Here is a 20450-nt window from a genome sequence, read left to right as displayed (position 1 = left end):
AATAAGAGTTTGTTAACAGCAAAAAGCGCTCCCTGAGAACAGAAAATGGACAGCTGTGGCAAGCAAGTTATCTGCCGAAATTCTGAAAGGAATGACTATTTTAAGCAGCTCAGATAGGTTCTCCTTTTCTATAAGCCTTCATTCATTTGCACAGATTTAATTTTACAATAAAAAAAGTTTGTGTGATGTGTGTAAAGACCAGTTGCATGTACGGGGATTTGTATTAGATGCTTTTCATTCTTTAAAGCCACGTATAGAACTTCACAGGTACGTGTATAGTATCTACTTCACGAAGCCCAAGGGTCAGCACTAGGGATCAGGCCCAGCCAGCATGGGTTCATGAAAGGCAGGTCCTGCTTGACCAACCTGATCTCCTTCTATGACCAGGTGACCCACCTAGTGGGTGAGGGAAAGGCTGTGGATGTTGTCCACCTGGACTTTAGTAAAGCCTTTTACAGCGTCTCCCACAGCATTCTCCTGGAGAAACTGGCAGCTCGTGTCACACCTACATGCAACTAAAAGACAGGTGTACTCTTCACTGGGTAAAGAGCTGGCTGGATGGCCAAGCCCAGAGAGTTGTTGTGAATAGAGGTAAATCCAGCTGGTGGCTGGTCACAAGCGGTGTTCCCCAGGGCTCAGTTCTGGGGCCAGTTCTGTTTAATATCTTTATCGATGATCTGGATGAGGGGATCGAGTGCTCCCTCAGTAAGTCTGCAGATGACACCAAGTTGGGTGGGAGTGTTGATCTGCTTGAAGGTAGGAAGGCTAAGCAGAGGGATCTGGACAGGCTGGATCGACGGGCTGAGGTCAACTGTGTGAGGTGAGGTTCAACAAGGCTAAAAGCCAGGTCCTGCACTTCGGTCACAACAACCCCATGCAATGCGACAGGCTTGGGGAGGATGGCTGGAAAGTTGCCTGGCAGAAAAGGACCTGGGGGTGCTGGTTGACAGCTGGCTGAACATGAGCCGGCAGTGTGCCCAGGTGGCCAAGAAGGCCAACAGCGTCCTGGCCTGTATCAGAACTAGTGTAGCCAGCAGGAGTAGGGAAGTGATCGTGCCCCTGTACCCGGCACTGGTGGGGCCGCATCTCAAATACTGTGTTCAGTTTTGGGCCCCTCACTACAAGAAGGACGTTGAGGTGCTGGAGCGTGTCCAGAGAAGGGCAACGAAGCTGGTGAGGGGTCTGGAGCACAAGTCTTATGAGGATTGGCTGAGGGAACTGGGGTTGTTCAGTCTGGAGAAGAGGAGGCTGAGGGGAGACCTTATCGCTCTCTACTGAAAGGGGGTTGTGGCGAGGTGGGTGTTGGTCTCTTCTCCCAAGTAACTAGCGACAGAACGAGAGGAAATGGTCTTACATTGTGCCAGGGGAGGTTTAGACTGGGTACTAGGAACAATTTCCTTACTGAGAGATTGGTCAATTATTGGAACAGGCTGCCCGGGGAGGTGGTGGAGTCACCATCACTAGAAGTGTTCAAAAAACATGTAGACATGGCACTTTGGGACATAGTTTAGTGGGCTTGGTGGTGTTGGGTTAATGGTTGGACTTGATCTTAAAGGTCTCTTCCAACCTTAATGATTCTGTGATTCTGTAATAATTCTAAAGATTTGAAAGCATTGTGCTGCTGTATTATCAATATTATTTTAGGGCTATGATATTGTTGGGTGTGCAAAGAACTCAAATTAAAATCTAATAAGAACTCAAATAAAAATATAATATAAAGAGCTGTTAAAGAAACCAGAGGCTAAACCTAAATCACGACTTGCCTTGTGGGAATGAGTAGATACAAATAGCACTGAGGGTTTCAAATTTTGAGAGAGCCTGAAATTTATGGGATTTAGAAATGTGATATCCCCGTGTTCCTGTGTTCCAAATAATGTTACATTTCATGAAGGTGCATACAGCTCATGAGAACTGTAGTCATTAATACTGTATCTCTCAGTTGCATGTAGGTGTGACAAAGACAATCACTGTCCCATGATGTTCACAACCCACTATTAAATATGAGTCCAATTTTACTAAGGAACCATGAGGGGACTCCATGAATGGAAATCCTAAAATGTATTCTTTTATTTTATATTTTAAAAGCAGTATACTGCATGGAGAAACAGGAAAAATGACTGTTGTTTATGGAAGTGACAACATTTTAAGTCCTTTTCATAGACTTAATAAGATGGTGTAGATGACAGAGTTGTAAAACAGTAAAATTAGCATCTATTTTCATTATTGCTATTACACAATTTCTATTTAAGTTTGGGTTTTGTGTCCACCTCTATATTTGCTTTGTCCTGTTGTTCACTCAAACTAGATAATTCTTTGCTCATGTAAAATTACTGCTCAAGAAAATTCCTGCTGGGCTCCAAAAGGAGGTTTCCTGGAGTAAGGGATGCAGCACTTGACTCAGAGTGTGAATGAGTATCTTTTTTTATTACTCTGTTCTGCTTTATTCTTTCCACAGCAAATATAGAATTAAGGGAGCTTATCTTGAATGATTGACGATAATTCTGAGCACTGCTACTAAATCTTTTGACTCCTTGGCTTAGAAGTACTTATTAGCCCCATCAGCTTCCCTCTTATCAATACTCTCACACTGTTATTTCTGTCTTAACACACTGAGATAGCTTAAAATAGTCAAAGGCCAGCTTAAAATAAAAATTTAAAATATTAAAGAAAAAGAAGAAAAAAGGAAGGAACAATTAGCTCAAACTTAATTCTGGGACTAGTTCTGGAAATTATTAGGAAATGTGGAGGAAAGACACACACACACTACTCATCCTGTCAGTATTAGGGGTCATTTATCCATTCTCTACTCTTCTATAACACCTTCTTTGTGTTTTGCCCATACTGGCATTATCCTATGTATTCTTATTCCATCCCAATTCATTCCTCCATAGTATGTTCACATTAGGAACTAGAATGCATGATCACACTATTTTATTTATCTTTATCACAGGATAGTTACATCACAGATCGATACAAACACAGAAAAATCACAGCTTTGTTTAGGAAAAATTAGGTATTTGTAAAACAGCCCCTGAGCTCAGTGTGGTTAGATGTAAAACTTCAAAAGATAATGAAAAAGTTTGCAATTTTACCCACAGAGGCATAATGTAATTATTCTCCAAGTCTATTTTGAAAATTTGGTTTCTTCTCTGAAAATGGGAAGAAAGTGATCAATTAGATACATCTATGATTTTGGATCCATTATCCAAATGGATACTCTTCTCTTAGAAAAAAAAAAGATGGACATCAGAATTCTTCTGGAATAGGCCAGTCTACTACTCTGGTCACTACTGAACTGCATCATTCAAATCTCTCACCAAGCAAGAATTTAGATATTTTTTTTTTAGACTGAAAGGGGATATCCAACATCGCATTTTAAGTTTTTTTCCAGTCATTTCCTTTTTTTTTTTTTTAGGTTTTGTGAACAAGGAAAAGATGTTGTTTTGGAAAATTCAGAAATCAGAAAAGAAGCATGATCTCATCTGTATTTTTCCCATGGGTGTTGATAAGGCTGTGAAATTTCAGAACATTGCTTTAAAGTTTACTATATGTGTTACTATAGATACTAACCTTTTTATGCTTCCAAATGTCTGTGCGTGACCTAAAAATTTTCCAAAATCTATGTGGAACATGTGTCCAGCATTTGTCAGCATTATGTTGTCACTGTGTCGATCACAGACTCCCAGAATGAAGGTGACAACACACCAGCCAGCGCAGGAATAAAAGAAATTCCTTATTGCCTAGTTAGTAAAACAGAAGTGCTTATTGGAAATATAGAGATATGTATTTGTTTGTGATGCTAACAAGAAAACCAAAAATTGTAGTTCTACAAATAACATGCATATTGCTAAATTTTTAACAGACAGGTGTTTGAAGGAATGGTACGCAAACAAGTAATACACAAATTTCAAAGTTACAATGCAGGAACAATTCTATGCATGAGGTTTTCACCTTGCGTTTCACGGGTACTTGGAATTCTATGGAAAACTTCTAAGGTGAAACGTACCTAAGAAAAGCAAGCTTCTTGGCAGGAAGTTGACATTTTTTGTTCAATAGCCTGCATTTATATCGTAATAACAATTGTTTGGAAATTAGTTGGAAATCCACAAATTTAACCATTTGCTTTGTAAAGAAAGTAGGTTATTTTACAGCCACTGTACTCTTCTGTATCTACATGGGTCTTTTTTCTCCAGAACTCGGTTTCCTTTCTCAAATCCTAATTAATCAAGTCTCACAATATTCCAGCCCAAAGAATTCAAGCCGATTTTACAGAAATGTACTGAAACAAAGAAAGGCTAAACCATTTTCTGCTCATAACATTTGTGAATCTGAATAGACTATGGGATCAAACCTAGTGTCTTGCAGAGAGACCCAAGAGCGTGATTAAACCAAAACCCAGTCTAGCAGTCATGTTTAATATAACCTACTCTGATACTCTTTTACATGGTAGAGATGTGTACTTTCATGGTTAGTCTACTTTGTGTAAGTAGACTAGCTCATTCAGATCTATCTCATGAATCTCTTTACACTATTACACTGTGGCATTGCTCTTTGCCAAAAACGTGGAAAAGGTACAAGCTAATGATCTGCTCACCAGACACTCATAGGTAATTCCAAGCTTTCTGTTAACTTCAGTGGGAAGTATTTAACAACTGTGACTTCTTTGAGTGGAAGAATCTATCCAATCTCTTTCACAACACACATATTCAGTGTCCTCCCCGAGGGGAGAGTTACTCCTGATTGAAATGATGATCACTTTTCTACCCCAGAGCATAAGGAATAGCTTTTGGGTTTTTTTTAGTCTTACCTATTACAGTCTAAGAACTGAAAATGCAGTTCTTATTCAGAAGTCTTAATTTCCCATGAATCTTAATGTGATCCATTTATACAGAAACCCAAACAATTCTAATCTGTGATCTTTATGTTTTTGGACGAAACCTACGTTAGCCAAGGTAAATCATTATCTAGGCATTGAGGATTTCCCTGTAGATGCAGGGTGCCACCTGCAATAGCTGATATGGATGACAGCACCGTGGAAGACTCAGGCCACAGCACAAGAGTTGGCTGAATTTTATGTCTAACTGTACTACTCACCCACGTCGATCACCTTGGATAAAATACCTAAGCTTTCTGTGATTTTGTTCACCCAACTGTAAAATGAGGACATTAAAGCTTACTTTGTATGATGTTTTTTGAGCACCTTAGAAACAGTATTGTATAAGATTATTAATGAGTAGAAAAGAAAGGTTCATTCACCCGCGAGTGCAAGGTGAATGTAAAGTAGTAATTTTATGCATGCCCTATGCAATCAGATATGACTGTATTTTATGTCGAAAAAACTGAAAGGGGGAGAAATTGGTTTTAGAATATTCCACATTAATGGTACTTTTTACAAACAGCAGCAGCAGCAAGAAACCAGGTTTTCAATCAATAATTAATAGTATCTCACTTTTCAATGGAAACATTGGCTGCTCTTTGACCATAACACGGTAAACATACAAATTTGTAAAAAAATTCTATACAGATTGTTCCTATTTAATTGCATCAAGATGATATACTAGGAATTCAAGTGCTCTTACAGAAAATGTGGATGAACAAACGCCTATGGAATAATTACAAAATTACTAAAATTTATGAAACATATTTATGTTATACATCTACTAATAAACTGCTATAAAAACACTGACTTTTCAGAATGATAAACACTCAAAGCTCCCCTTTAAATTTAAAATTTTGGCTACTAATCGACTGTGGGCATGGAGTAGGGTTCTAAAAAATGTCCCAGCAACACAAACATTAAAAGGTTCTTCATGGTCCTCAGAACATTCTCAGACAATAAAGACTGAATAGAAGAGTTCCTTGGGAAACCTCTGCTTCTACAAATAAAATTTCCAATTTTTTGGTTCATCCATAATGTCTAGCTTCATAAAATCAGAAGCATTACAGGGGATCCCACAATGTGATATGAAAAGCATGATGAAGCTTCATTATGATGTTACCCCTTGGTAACTTGATTCCAGAGGATGATGGTGACAGAACCATTTTTTAATTGTGTTTTCTTTCAATGGTCCTATCAGACCAGACTCCCTGTGGATCTTCACTAGTCTTGTAGCATCTGGCACTGTCTGTACCAATTATGTATCATACAACTAGGTACTTTTGATAAAACAGCTTTCTAAAACAGTGCGTATTGACATAGTCATTTCCAAATGCAGGAAATCCACAACGACTTTGCATAGTTTATATAAATAAAGTACTTAGAGAGCTGACCTAAAAAATAAATGTTTTTGAGTTCAATACTTAATATCTACTTCAGCTTCTCTTCATTTTACTTCTGAATTTCGAAAGATCTCTATGACACATCTTTATAGAAAATGTATTACAACGCACCTGATCTAGAGAAATATCTCCTTAGAAAGAGAGTGGCATTTAAGTCTGTTCCCTGGCTTCTATACATATGACTTGTTTGTCTTGTGTCTGAGTTGTTTGTATTTGCTGCTTCCTGCCATTTGGTTTCTTTTTTCCCCATGGTAAAACATGGAATGTATAATAAGCTTCATTATGACGTTACCTCTTGGTAACTTGATTCCAGAGGATGATGGTGACGGAACCATTTTTTAATTGTGTTTTCTTTCAGTGGTCCTATCAGACCAGACTCCCTGTGGATCTTCGCTAGTGTTGTAGCATCTGGCACCATCTGTACCAATCCTAATCAGATAGAAAAGAGTTCACATGAAAAACCTTCAACCTTAAAAAGATATGAAGACCATCGATGCATATTGCCTATTGTTGGATCATTCCATGCAGAAAAAAACACATTTAAAAGCTTATAAAATAATGAATGCAATAGAAAATATAGGTCAGGATTTTTTTTGTCTTTCTCTTTGGACACAAAAACCAAAGGACACTTAGTAAAAAGTGGCAGTTCTGCAAATGAGAAATAAAAACACCAATAACAATATTGTGGAAACAACTGCCTCAAGGTACCGACAAGGCCTGCAATTTAACAAGATTCAACGTGGGTAGAATATGTACACAAACAACAAAAATCTATAAAAAATAGGATCAGATATTTACAATTAAATATGAAGTTATTTCATATGTGTTTACTGTCAAGAATGCTACACAAATTTTTCTGCAGTATGTGATGCTGATCACAGCTGGGAGAAAGGATACTAGATAATGCAGAAATTAGTCTGATCCAAGATGACATAAACTGGGACTTTGAAGTGCAGACAGAAGCCAAGCATTTTGCAATGCTTCACTTGAATCCTCTGCCTTTACCGCATGCACTTAATTCCTTTTTTGGAACTGACACCCGGCTTGCCAGCTTTCTGTCCTTATCCCTGTGTCTTGTCCCCTGGCACGTCATCCCACAACTCTGCATTACAGGAAGGGCTTCCTCTAATAATTTCAGTTGGTGATAGGCTCCTTTACTATACCATGCCTGGAAAGTGGCATCCTACCAGCGCTTTATCTGCTTTCCACAGTTCTATGAAAAGTGCCTTCTGTGCTCCCATGACTATGAAATTATCATCTCCTATCTCCTTTGTGTAGGAAAGGTGGCCCATGGAGCAAGCTGTTAGCCTAGGACTTGGAAGACCTGGGTGCACAAGGCGATTTTAGCACATGTAAGTACGTACATAAGTATGACCACAGGCATGTCACTTGGTCCTTTGATCCTTAATCATTAACTGTAAATCAATTATATTAACGTTTCTGTAGCTCACAAGGAAAGATGTTGTGAAGAAAATCTGTCAGACACCAAGGTTTTCTGCTGCTATGGTGCTGAAAGGAAGAGACTGGCAGAGAATATTATTTGCAGATGATCCCTGTATCTTTCTTGGTAAAAATCAAATTAAGTGCCAGTATATAAGAAAGACTATAATATTATGTTCAGAAATGGTATTCTTGTATTATTTGCCTTTGAAGAAGAAGCCTTCAAGCTTTGACTCCCACCTCTATAAAGAAGGGAGGAATCTTTTTCAGGTCATCTTAACCACCCTCAATGTGCATGAAGCACTATCTATACTTTCTCCCACCTCCTTCAGATCATTCATCCTCTCTCATTTCCTCTTTGTGGCTCAGAATTAAATGATTTTTTTTGGGGGGGGGTAGTTTTTTGTACAGCAGGTAACCTGGACACATCAGTCTTCTATTTGTGCAAGGATTATTTTCAGTAAAAGATTTTGAGAGTCAGTAAAAAATAGTAAGCTTATTGCTGTCAGTAAATTTCTTTAGCAAGCAATTGGTAACCCTGCTACAGCTCTGCTATAATAACCATAAAAGAGAAAAATAAAGCTTTCAGATGAGTCAGGCTTGCCCTAAGCAGCATAAATCACAAGAGTAATATTTCAAAATCAACACTGTGAAGCTGTCATCAATTGTCTACAGGTACTTTCTGTAGCCACATGCAACTAGGTTCACTTAAGCATTTATGCAGGATCACACTGGATTAAAACTTTAGTAGGCATGGTCAATTTTCTCCAAGGCCCTCTTTTTGATGTGTGAAGTTACTTTGAAGAATCTGATGCAAGCTGATGGTCTTGAGGCTTTTGGAAAATTCTAGCCTAAGTTCCTACAAAATTCAATGAGTTTGGTTTTACTTCTTCTGGAGAAGCAGAATGAATAAATAAAATGAATGTTCAGGAGTAGGCAAGTACACAATTTAGAGCAACAGATATTCTAAGCATTTCTTTTTTTAAGGAGGAAGATAAATGAGACACCCATAAAAATAAAAGTTAAAGGGAGGATTTTTGTATACTGCTGTTTACATGAGATATGAATAATGTAATACAGGTAACTTTCCTAGTGTAAAACTGACCTTGGTCTTTTCCTGTAGACAAACACCTATAAATGATCATTTGCATATCGAGTCCCTCTTGGAGCCAAATGTTGTCCATCACGTGAACAATTTGCAGAACCAGCATATCTTGACGTAGATCGTCGCCTATCTGTGAAAATTGCACAAGAAATACAGGTTTCTCCTTCAATACCAGACAGAAATAACTTCCTATTTCATTTGGATTTTTTTCCCTCACCAAAATAGCTATGTTCATTTTACAGTAAATCCCTCTTGCTTTTCTTCAAAGTTGCTACTTAACTTCCTGTGTCAGAAGAGGACAGCGTAAATGGCACACATAGGCAGAAACAGTTTTGGCAGCCACTGAGATGGCAACAAATGCTCCCTGAGTAACTGCAGTCTTTCTGCTTATTATTCCTATGAAATTATTAGAGTTTGAAAATTTAATACAGAGGTAGGAACTTAATTTAGTTACATGTTAAAGTCTACCTAATGCTAGATCCCTTTTCACAAATGACAGCATTTTTCTAATGTTACGCTTTGCAGCATGCTGAAGGGAAATTTTATAATGAATTTGTATTTTACCCATGACCTGATTCATACTCAAACAGTGATAGAGTGTTGACTGCTCTCCCCCTGGAGTTGGTCAAACAATAATCTTAGTGAAATGGGGCTTTAACTGTAGGCACAAGAGGTAATGAAGAGATTATCTTCAACCGTGGCTAAATAAATGGCCTGTGAAAACAAAAGCCTTGCTTTTTTTGTTTCCTCCTTCCCACCCCATCTAAAATACATGTGACTTTTACTGGTATTTGTAAGTGCTTTATTCTTTTATTACGTTCTTTTTACATAAGCATCTACAGACATTTACTGCCATTAAGTGAGTATTTAATGTGAAATAAAGTCATCTTTAAGAAAAAAATCCAAATCTTCTTTCTTTCGTTTAAAGGTAATCTTAACCCCAATTAATTCTTCTTAGTACTGAAACCTGAGAAAAATCTTATTCTCTCCACTTACTTTCCCTCCTTCCCTCACATACACAGTCGGTAGACAATTTAGTACCATAGTGCTTATCATTTTATGTACGCATTATCCATCATGAATAAACAATGGAACTATAGTACAGAGATACTTCAACACAATAGTTTGCTGACAGGAGAAGGTGATGTCAGCTATAATACTTCTACAGCAACTGGACAGTTAGTTGGTTGGTTGTTGAATGTTACTGAGCAGGGAAAATACTGTCTAGGTAGAACGAGCACAAATGTTTAAATGCCCCCATGAGCAGGCATTTGCTCAAATTGCTCAAGTAAGTAGGAACCTGTCTATTTAATGTTGATTCTCAGATGAAATATTGTAAGAAACAGCTTTCTAAATGTTCAGAAAAACTTAACGTTGCTAGCCTCCCCCTAACACACCTGGAAAGCATACTTCTATTCCCGAGAATCACAGCTGCTTTAAAGGTCAATTTAATTCAAGACAGGCTAGAAATGTTTGTTTTTTTTTTTAAATTTTTTGTTATTAATTTTCAGGCTTCTGGTTTGGAACAAGATACTGCAAAAGATCTAAGAATAATGTATTTGGCAACACTGACCATTTTGTATCCATCAGCCATTTTATGAACTTCAGTGTTCCCTAAAAACAGTGTCCACTCTTACGGAAGACTTTTGCTCTTTTAAAAGTAACTTTAGATTGCATGTATTGTTATTTGTGGGTGGACATAGCACTGTCCTGAACTCTGAAGCTTTGAAGGTGACAGCTGGAAAATAAACCAGAGCTTATTTTCAGTCAGTTCCTCCAGGTAAATCCAATGAGATCGAGCTCCTCTGCTGTCCCCTCCACCTTCCTTTTCCTCAGCCCATGCTGCCTGATAGGGGCGGAATTAGTTCTCTATAGCAAATACAGTTTCCAACACTCCAGTATTTCGGTTTGTTAGAGACATACGGACAAGGCTACTGGATTCAGTCATTCTGAACTATCCCTCCTCTGAGACTTGCCCTCTGACTCCAGTGTGATAAATAAACTAGGTTTAAAATATAAACTTCATATTTTAGCCTGGTTGTCTCCACTAAGAAAAAAAATCGCAAGTTGTTTGATTCTCTACCGATCAAAAAGTTTCTACTTCAATGCACTGTCTCAGCACAGTCCATTAAAATTCTAGTGTAAAAAATAATTGGGAAAAGTGAACAGCAGAGCTAAATCAAACATTCTCAGACTCAAGGTTTAAAACATAAATTAGGTGAATTTCAAATCAACATTTTCCATACAAAAAAGAACTGAGGATTAGAGGAAGAACATACCTTAAAAATAACATTGATGTTTCCACTTGGAGCATTTGCATTGATGAAAGCGATTTTTAATGGAAACGCGTTGGATGTAAAATATGAACATGACTTCCGGGCAAAAAGATGAGAGAACAACAACAGTGTCACATATAGAAAACATCAGGCTAATACAATACCTCCTAAAAAGGTACCATCTTTAAACAATGCTCGCTTGCACTGATAACAAAAATAAGTAATTCTTAATATTATTGACAGTTTAACTGGGTCATGAAAATTTGAAATTCTTTTCCACAGGCAATTTGTTTCACCCAAAAATCAGATTATATGAATGAATAATATTTTCTGTACTGTTTTTCATTTTCACCCAGGCCTGTTAACGATAAACTTTGTCTGGGACTGGAGTGGATGAAGTACATAAGACTGATCTAATAAGAATCTGTAAAGCACTGAAAAGCCTTTGGTCCTATTCTTTTCTGAAAAAAAAGTATTGCTCGATCACACAATCTTTATTGAAGCAAAGAACCTGCTAATTTCTTTGGTGACCTCACTCTGGCTGAGGATACAGGAAATTCTGAAAATCACAATCTATTTTATGTGGAATTTATCTTAACAAAGCATAAACTCTGGCTTCTTACGCCCTACAGCTCCTTCCACCTGAAGACCTCAAAGGTCTTCAAAAAGCATTAATGAGCCAAGCACTGCAAAGCCTGTCTGAGTTAGGGTGGTATTATTACCATCATTAAAAAGGGGGGAGGGGGGGGGCAGGGAGGAACCCACCAAAAAACCAACCAAAGACAATGGTAAATTAATGGCCTCGTTTCTAGAAAAAACGAGCACCCCACGGGAGTTGCTGCTCTCCTTACTGGGTGGAGTGCAATGGAGGCTAATTTGAACAAAAACACTACTAGACACAGGTGTCTCTTGTTTTTCATCTAAATATCTCGAATCATGGTACAAGCATGCACATATTGTCTCAGCTGCATCATACCTCTGCGACGTGCACTAGCTATTATTGATGATGAAATCCTGACCTCCTATGGAATTTTGCCAATTGAAATGTCTCAATAAGTGCTCGAAAGGTTACTGTGAGATAATGCGTTACCGACAGAGCTGGGAGCAGTGGTTGCTACTGGTAAAATCAATAGATGACACCAAAATGAATTAAATTTAGGTAATTATAAGCACTTAAAAATTCCAATTTGCATTATTTTACTGACATACAGTTCAATCCAGAAGCTGCATATATTTATAGCAAGATAATGGCCTGTAATGATATAAGAAAAATGAAAAAAAAAAACCCCAAACTTCAGATACTTATATTTAAACATGTTATATCTGTCCAGCCAGGCTGCTGCAGTATAAATAGCATGACTGTATGGTGAGATACCTTCCCATTAGTCATTATTTCCAAAAAGCCTGAAAGCTGTGAGAAGCAGCAGGCTTCAAATTCTTCTCACATATCATACACAATTGGCCCAAGCCTGTGGGGTGCTGGAAGACCTCTGTTCTCAGTAAGATCAAGGCTGAATAGCAATTCTTTGGAGAATCACAGGTCAAAGGCAGTTGAAGGGATCAGCACCTCTTAGAATCAGGTCCACTGTGGATAATGAGCCAGAGAACGAAAATAGAGCACAAATTGCTGTAATTAGGCAGCTATAACTGGTAATGTATGTAATGTAAACTGGTAATGTATCTTCGGGTTTGTTTTTTCTTGCTGCTGGACACTTTTCCTTCTCCAGAGCTGGAACAGCTTATTCCTGGCATAGTATTGCTTATGAAAACATTTCTAAACAATGAGTAACTGAGTCTTAGTGCTGTGGTCAAAGTAAAGTCAAGGAAGAGCATTGTTGTTTCCCTTATTTTTAAGCCATTTTTTAATAGGGGACATAGACACGGGTGAGTTACTGTGAATATTTCATATTTTAGCAATTCTCAGTCGCGTGCCTAGTCTCACCTCAGCAAAAAGAGAGCTAGCTCTAGACCTCTAGCTGCTCCCATCCATGAAAAGAGAGAGTCTTGGGTGAGCAAAAACTGCCACCAAGAGCTACCTGGGCAGGATGGTAACCAGGTCTCAGCTTCAGGGGAGCCAAGCGCCCTTGCAGATCCCAACACCACGGCAGGGCAGCTGAGCTGGGAGTGGGCTGCGCAGAGTTTGAAATCTTTGCTGCTGCTGCTGCTGCTGCGCAAAGGGAGACACGCATGCAACGCACACCCCACCAGTCCCCTTCACCTCTGCCTCCAACAAAGGCCCCCAGTGTCAAGGGGATTAGGCTGGATGTCAGTTTACCAGATGACTCATACTTAATACCAGTAAGATTATTTCCTAGTCAATGCAGCCATTCATTCCCAGTCCCTCTTTTTACTAAAAAAAAAAAAATAATTACAAACATAATCCATTGCATGAGCTAGACTTACATCTGCCTCTACGCCTTGGACAACAAGCGCGGGATTCAGGGGAAGTCGACAAACCTTTACCTCCTGGAAGAACTGCTGAAGTCTGTTAAGTTCCACCTTTAACACCTCCTGCAACATATGAACCATTACGGCAACTATGAAAGAACATAACAGCAGTTTTTAAGCGATTGATTGTCTTTCCATATTTTAAACAGTTTCTGGAGCTAGTAGCATCCATGTAACCTTATAGCAGCTAATGAGGGCACACTCAGGTGTTGTTATTAAAAGCTAGAACTGTGATTTTACTCCACATTCATGCATTTACTGCCCAAATGCACTACCAGTTCATGCTGTCATGTGGGTGCAGATTCGATACCCTTCATTAAGGGCTGATTAGCCTCACACCTGCTCTGCTGAATCTCATCTCTTTTTTGCCTTGCTGGACAACTTGTTGCTCAACACTGTGATCTCCCTTGAGTAATTGTAGGTGTGTTAACGGCAAGGTTTGGGAGTTTCTCAGTATCACAGCAACTGCAGCCTTGAGAATAATCTCTAAAATCTGAATTATGCATCAGTAATGTATAATGTATCACTACTATTTCTTTTTCTTTACATGGATTTTTCTCTTTGCAAATATTTTTGTGTTTTTACTTCCATGTTTGCTTTATTGCTCTCAGTAGCAACACCGTGTTTCCTGAAAAAATCCTTTGAAAATTTTTGAATCCTTAAGAAGGTAAAAAGAATTCACGATAACTTTCAAGATAACCAGCAGTGGCAGGTATGTTTTCATTTGGCTTTCTGGTCAGTCTTGCTGCGATCTCAGGAAGAAACAGTTTTACACATCAGGTAAGTAACAACAGCTGTCTTGGAAAATTAACTGTTTTAAATTCAAAATGTACTTATGCAATATAAAAGCTGCACCCGCTGGAGAAGACAGCAAGCCTTCTACTGCCAGGAGTGCACCCCTGCAGATATGCATACAGTATTAATTGCTGAATGCTATATTTGAGATACTAAGTACAGTCCGCTCTGGTTGGCTTTGCCAAGAAACGTGGGTGTACAGCCTATCAGGACAACTCTTAGCAAAGTTTCCAAGAAACACCACATCTCTACAGGAGTCAAATATTTTGGCATGAGATGCTGAATATGCGTGTTCCTTTCAGTAAAATGTTAATCAGCTTTGCTGACAGTATTTCTGACCACCTCCAAGTCTGGTTGAGAAACCACTGGAGGAATTTAAATGGCTTAAAACATGTGCTGACCTCAAGACTAATAGTGATAAGAATTGTCCCATTAAATATACGTGTCTTATTTGTTTTTAGAGCAGCACAAAATTTTACAGGTGTTAGTCAAATCTCGGGTTTATTTACATAACGGGCATTATAGAAAATAGGTGTCACCATAGAAAAAAAAAAATTAGCTGAAAAAACTTAGATGGAAGGGGAGGTATTTTTTAACAAACCTTTCTTTTTGGGTCACTGGCAGCTTTTACTTTTTTGGCAATGTCTTCCAGAATTCTGACAAGTTTCCCCTCCTTAGAAAACTCATTGCTCAGGGTTTTTCCAGCACAGAATTGGAGAGCAGCCAGTAGTTTCTGATACCAGATTTTGAAATGAACTTCATTCTGTGCGTTCTTCAACAGCCTGAAGGAAGGAGAGGAAAAAACATCTGTGTATCTAAAACTGATTTTTATTTTATATCACCTCTAGCAAGAACAATAAATGCACTCCAGACTAATCTGTATTTGGTGACTTTGGGTAGGAGAGAATGAAAAGAAGTGTTTATTTGTTGGCAGTACTCAAGTCCTATTTGATAACTAATGAGATTCTAAGTGTGTTGAATCAATAGGAACCTGCCATTTCTTATTGTCATACATAGTGCAGTGCCTGTATTCCTTCTTATTTCTGCAAGAAAAGTTTACAAAGTGAAAATAGGTTGTATTTTTTGAAGTCCAGTCTTAAATATATACCCCTAAATCTATTTTTTTTTTTCTCCTGCCAGTACACTTACATAATTGTCCTGGTTTCAGCCAGGGTAGAGTTAATTTTCTTCATAGAAGCTGGCGTCAGGCTATGTTTTGGATTTGGGATGAGATGATGTTGATAATGTGCTGATGTTTTGAGTTGTTGCTAAGTAGTCAAGGACAGTCCAGCTTCTCATGCTGGCCTGCCAGCGAGCAGGCTGGGGGTGCACGGGGAGCTGGGAGGGGACACAGCCGGGACAGCTGACCCAGGCTGGCCAAAGAGATATTCCCTACCATATAACATCATGCTCAGTATATAAAGCTGGGACAAAGAAGAAGGAAGGGGTGGAGGGACGTTCGGAGTGATGACGTCTGTCTTCCCAAGAAACAATTACGCGTGATGGAGCCCTGCTTCCCTGGAGATGGCTGAACACCTGCGTGCCCATGGGGAGTAGTGAACAAATTCCTTGTTTTGCTTTGCTTGCGTGCGCGGCTTTTGCTTTATTTATTAAACTGTCTTTATCTCAAACCATGAGTTTCCTCACTTTTACTCTTCCGATTCTCTCCCCCGTCCCACCGTGGGGGAGTGAGCGAGCGGCTGCATGGGGCTTAGTTGCTGGCTGAGGCTAAACCATGACAATAATCAAGCACTTCTTTTAACTAGAAGGTGCATTTAAAAAACATTTTAGTCTTAGACATATCATCAGTTCCAGAAACCTTCACTATTTTGAGGATGCATTTCTGAAATTTGCTATACTGCTAAAAAGAGTGAAATGAGCCCACTTCATTCCTTTCTTTACTGTTAAGTGTTGGTGTAGAGCAAACACTCAGCTTTTAAGTTCTACTGAAGTTTGTAAAAGCTTTTTTAAACACACCTTTTTTTGTTTGTTTGTTTACCATGCAGTCTTCTCTACTTACACATTCATTTGGGCCAGGAAAGCTGTAGGGTTTAGGGCTTTCTTTAGTTAATTGAATTGACCACTGGGAAATTTTTTCCTTATGTGGGCCAGAGGTTTTGTACACATTTGATTTACTTTTATAAGCGTAGATGGAATCACCATCTTTATACTGCTACTAACATCTTATCTTTCGCCTGGGATTTCCTTTTGCCTGAAGGACTGATGAACGGCGCTCTGCTTTTGTCTGAGCTTTCCTCCCCACAACTTCATCCTTAAGAACGTCTCAAAGCTTAAATTCCTTATAAATGTCTGAATCTTAATGCAGTTTCTCTTACCTGATGAGGTTACTCAAACCTAACAAATAATGCTAGTTTTCACAGCACAGAAATCAGAGAAGCTGTTGACTTTCAAGGCACATCAGATATGAACATATCACATAGCAAAAGGCAAGAACAAGATATATATCAAGCACTGATATTTAAAGGTAAAAAAAAAATCATAATTCCTATAGACACTTCAACTCTTTCAAATCATATGTAACACACTGCAATATTGCTACCGCAGTCCATGCATCTTTTGGTGATGAGAGATTCCTGTCATCTTTTATAAGGCAATGATCCTTCTAGGTCCTCTTTTCCTATATAATTCAATGCAGAATAATATCACCTACTGATTTCTGAAAAGCCTTTCTGGTTACACAAAACCTCTGAACATCTAAGGATTTATAAGCACTGAAGATCTTAAAAGAATATGTGGTGTTTCTACCAGAAATGCCTAGACATGAAATGGAAGAGATATGAAAAGTTTATCATCAGCACTCTCTGGAGGAGATTGAAATGACATTTCTTTTTGTAGACTACAGACTACTAAAAAAAAATAATTACTTTTCGGATTGGAAAGAAATACAAATTGTCATTGCAGCACCTGGTGGAAGGCAAACCCCAGCACACAGCGACAGCTGTATTCTTACCCTGAACCCTCCACAAACTGAAGAAGGCTGAGAGCACATGCATATATGGTGGTGGATAAACTAATTCTTCCAGATTTCAAGCAGAGTAAGTCCAAGATTCTGCAGGACGGCATTCATTTGCTTAAATGTAGATACCTCCTGCCATTTTAGATGTCCTAGGAAATCCTGTTTGGCCTCCAGCTGCTGCCTTGGAAGGGCATGGGCCCACTAGAAGCAACCTCTCACGTGTGCCACTCCCATGCAGATGTCTCAGATGCCCTGTGCTGTGCTACATGGCCTGTGTTTAGGCTACTGAATCACACTCTGCAGCGGCCTTTTAGCCCAGTTGTAGGCAAACAAGGTGATGTAGAACAAAAACATACTCTATCCATCTCAACAGCAAGTCAGAAACAGGCATGGTAATGTTTTTTTTTTTAAACTAAAGCATCATTGGCACAGTCCAAACTGTCACGTGGGCAGGAATTGTAGCCTGCTGGAGCAGTCTCAGTCCAACTAAACAGCTCGCATTTCTTTTGGAGCACAGGCAGAACAAACTTGTCCACGTCTGCCTTACAAAGACAAGTGCAAGTGCACCGAAGAAAAGATGACAGCACTGTGATATCTATTTTGAAGTGGCCAGCTTATGTTGGTGCGGAATCTTCTGTTTGCACTTGGGCTCGCATTGGAATTAGCTCCTGAGCTTTTAAATTAAATTAATTCACCTAATCTATTTTTATCAGTACATATTTAAGGAACACAGAAAAACTATGTTTTCATGTTTGAGACATCGCTTTAACCCTCTCAGATATAGAGAACAATAAAACAACTTCTACTTCCCTAAAATGAAAGGCTTAGGATGTCATACACAGGAAGCAAAATAGCAAAACCGGAATGTTTTCCTATTTTAAGCAGAGCTACACCCTGCATAAGGCAGATCAACCTAGAAGATCCATATTTTAATTATTCTCATGGCTAAGTGTTCCCAGAAAATAAGCTTATATAAACATATGATATAAAGATTTCTTTTCAACCTGAGAAAGGAGTATGGGCCAGATTCAGATAGCTTATGCATAAACTGTACATGAGGACAGAGGACGGATAGAGTCTGAGTCCTCTCACACGTGCTTCTTGAGCCCAGTCCATGGGGAAAGGTGAAGCAGTCATCATGATCTCACTTATAAAATCCATTTACATGCCAGCTGCAGCCCAGCACTCATTCCACAGTGTGAATCCACGCGGCAGCTTTTGACAGTGCATGTGCTGCCCCAGCAGCTCCATGAGGGACTGGGGGCCCTGCACTCAAAATGTGTCTCGCGACTGCGGTGCAGGCAGCGCAACTTCCTTCTGCCGGCCCACTGGGGTGGGGATATTTTCAAAAACCTGTAGACCTTAATTTGCAAAATGATTTGGGTTAACTAGGTCTGACTTTTATATTCATTTTATCAAAGCAGTCTCAAGGAGGATACAAAGGACAGCTTTTAATGTGATAACTCATTGTAGGCTTTGCCGAAATGTTATTCAACAACTGAACAAATATGCAGTTGTAATTCTGTCTTCCCAGTTTCCGGGTGCACACATCTTTACCCTGACATTATGAGAACTCAGTGGAGATAGGAAAGTCTGCAACTTCTGAGCTTGCAGGATGGAGAAATGCTCAAGACGCTAATGAAATTTTCAAGTTAGGACAAGATGCCTAGCTGTGACAGGGGAAGACAAAATTGCAATGATTTAAAACTCAAGGCTGCCAGTAAGGAAACATGTGAAGTTGTTTTTTTTTTTCCTGACAATTTTCACAGCGTTCCGCAAGACAGAACTCAATATAAAAATGTGGCTTTATGCCAGGCCTATACGAAGGATCTTGCTCCTAACAACAGGGAGACTTCCTCACTCTTCAGGGTTCTCTGATTTGGGACAAACACCCTTGTTCTCAGCAAGGCCAGGCTAATTCAGTTACACTGTCCCAAGGTCACTTTCTAGGAAACTGCACAATGGGGCTGGAAACAGAAGGGTGCTGACCTGAAATTTGGTAAAGCAGCAAGCTAGACTGCCCTTGCTCAGCAGCAGTCTGAGGGTCCGAGTCAGATTCTGGGGTGCCCCGAAAGATACCCCTGACTTCCTTCTGCAAGCAGCTGCTTCCCTTCCTTCCTGCACGCACCCACGCCATGCCTGCAAGGTGGCTCCAACCCCATTTTCTGTCACTCCCAGCTGCAGAAGTGCGTGTGTGTGTGCGTGTGTGTGTGCGTGTGTGTTTTCTGGGTATGGAAACATGAGCGTGCTGGAGAGAATTTTGCCACAGAGCAGAAAGGAAGGTGGGGTTGAATCAGGCCGAGTTGGCTGCTGGGTCAGAGAAGGAGAGAGAAACAGGACTAAAACCAGCAGCTGTGCATAAAAGGGAAATTAAAAAAACAAAAAGGCAGGGAAACAAAAGGAAGGAAAGGAATGAGACTGGATGGATCTTGGTACCAAAACAGGTGAGCTGTCCTCATTCTCATTCTGTGGTGTGGGGATAGAGGGAAGCTGGTGCTCTAAAGGCCTTGCAGCAGACACCATCTGCTCTCCGAGTTGGATTTGGCAGACGGTGAAAGCGTGAGGCTGCTCAGGCATCTCTGCTGCTTCAACATCTGTTCCTTGTCTCCTTCAGAAAGGGGAGAAGAAAGGTGAACCAGGGAGTAACGCCTGACAGGACAGATTAGCTTGCAGGTAGCCTGTTAAACCACACTGTAGCAAAAGAAACCCAAGAAAAGGCCAGGATCTCCCGTATCTTACTGCAGGTTTAATCCCTACCTGCTATGAAAGAGCGAGGTACAGTTTGACTGCGTTATTTACATCTGGCGTCAGAGTAGTGACCCTAGTTAATCCGTTTCCAGGTGACGGCTGGTATTCATTACACAAAAGCTGTGCCTACCAGCACACACGCTGTGTACTCTTTGCGTAAGGTGTTTTGAATTCAGAGGAACACGATGAAAAGGATGTGCCTTAGGGTTTTAAGGTGAGTGCTGAGGCCCTTACTGTCATCGGTCCATCTTTGGTAAACTTGACCAAGGAAGTCAATATGCTTTGTTATGAAGGTATATCTTATGTTTGTTTTCTGTTTCACTAATTTGGAGGCAGGACGAGTCACAGAAGAGAACATTAGTACGAGACTACTACTCATTAT

At 39.6% G+C, this 20450-nt stretch overlaps 1 protein-coding gene across 1 annotated transcript in view; it reads right to left on the bottom strand.

Moving 5' to 3' along the window:
- PIK3C2G (phosphatidylinositol-4-phosphate 3-kinase catalytic subunit type 2 gamma) overlaps positions 1 to 20450 on the bottom strand; it is a gene marked incomplete at both ends in the record, with an annotated part of 202712 nt that overhangs the window by 69709 nt on the left and 112553 nt on the right. The window contains 6 exons of the mRNA XM_082012052.1: positions 3571 to 3740; positions 6572 to 6708; positions 8825 to 8954; positions 11104 to 11196; positions 13504 to 13611; positions 14945 to 15125. Coding sequence (XP_081868178.1) covers positions 3571 to 3740; positions 6572 to 6708; positions 8825 to 8954; positions 11104 to 11196; positions 13504 to 13611; positions 14945 to 15125 — 819 coding nt within the window. The remainder of the gene's footprint in view (positions 1 to 3570; positions 3741 to 6571; positions 6709 to 8824; positions 8955 to 11103; positions 11197 to 13503; positions 13612 to 14944; positions 15126 to 20450) is intronic.

Source organism: Phaethon aethereus, assembly GCF_964289735.1.
Source record: "Phaethon aethereus genome assembly, chromosome: 1".
Taxonomy (NCBI): Eukaryota; Metazoa; Chordata; class Aves; order Phaethontiformes; family Phaethontidae; genus Phaethon; species Phaethon aethereus.
This window is presented reverse-complemented; position numbering and strand designations above follow the sequence as displayed.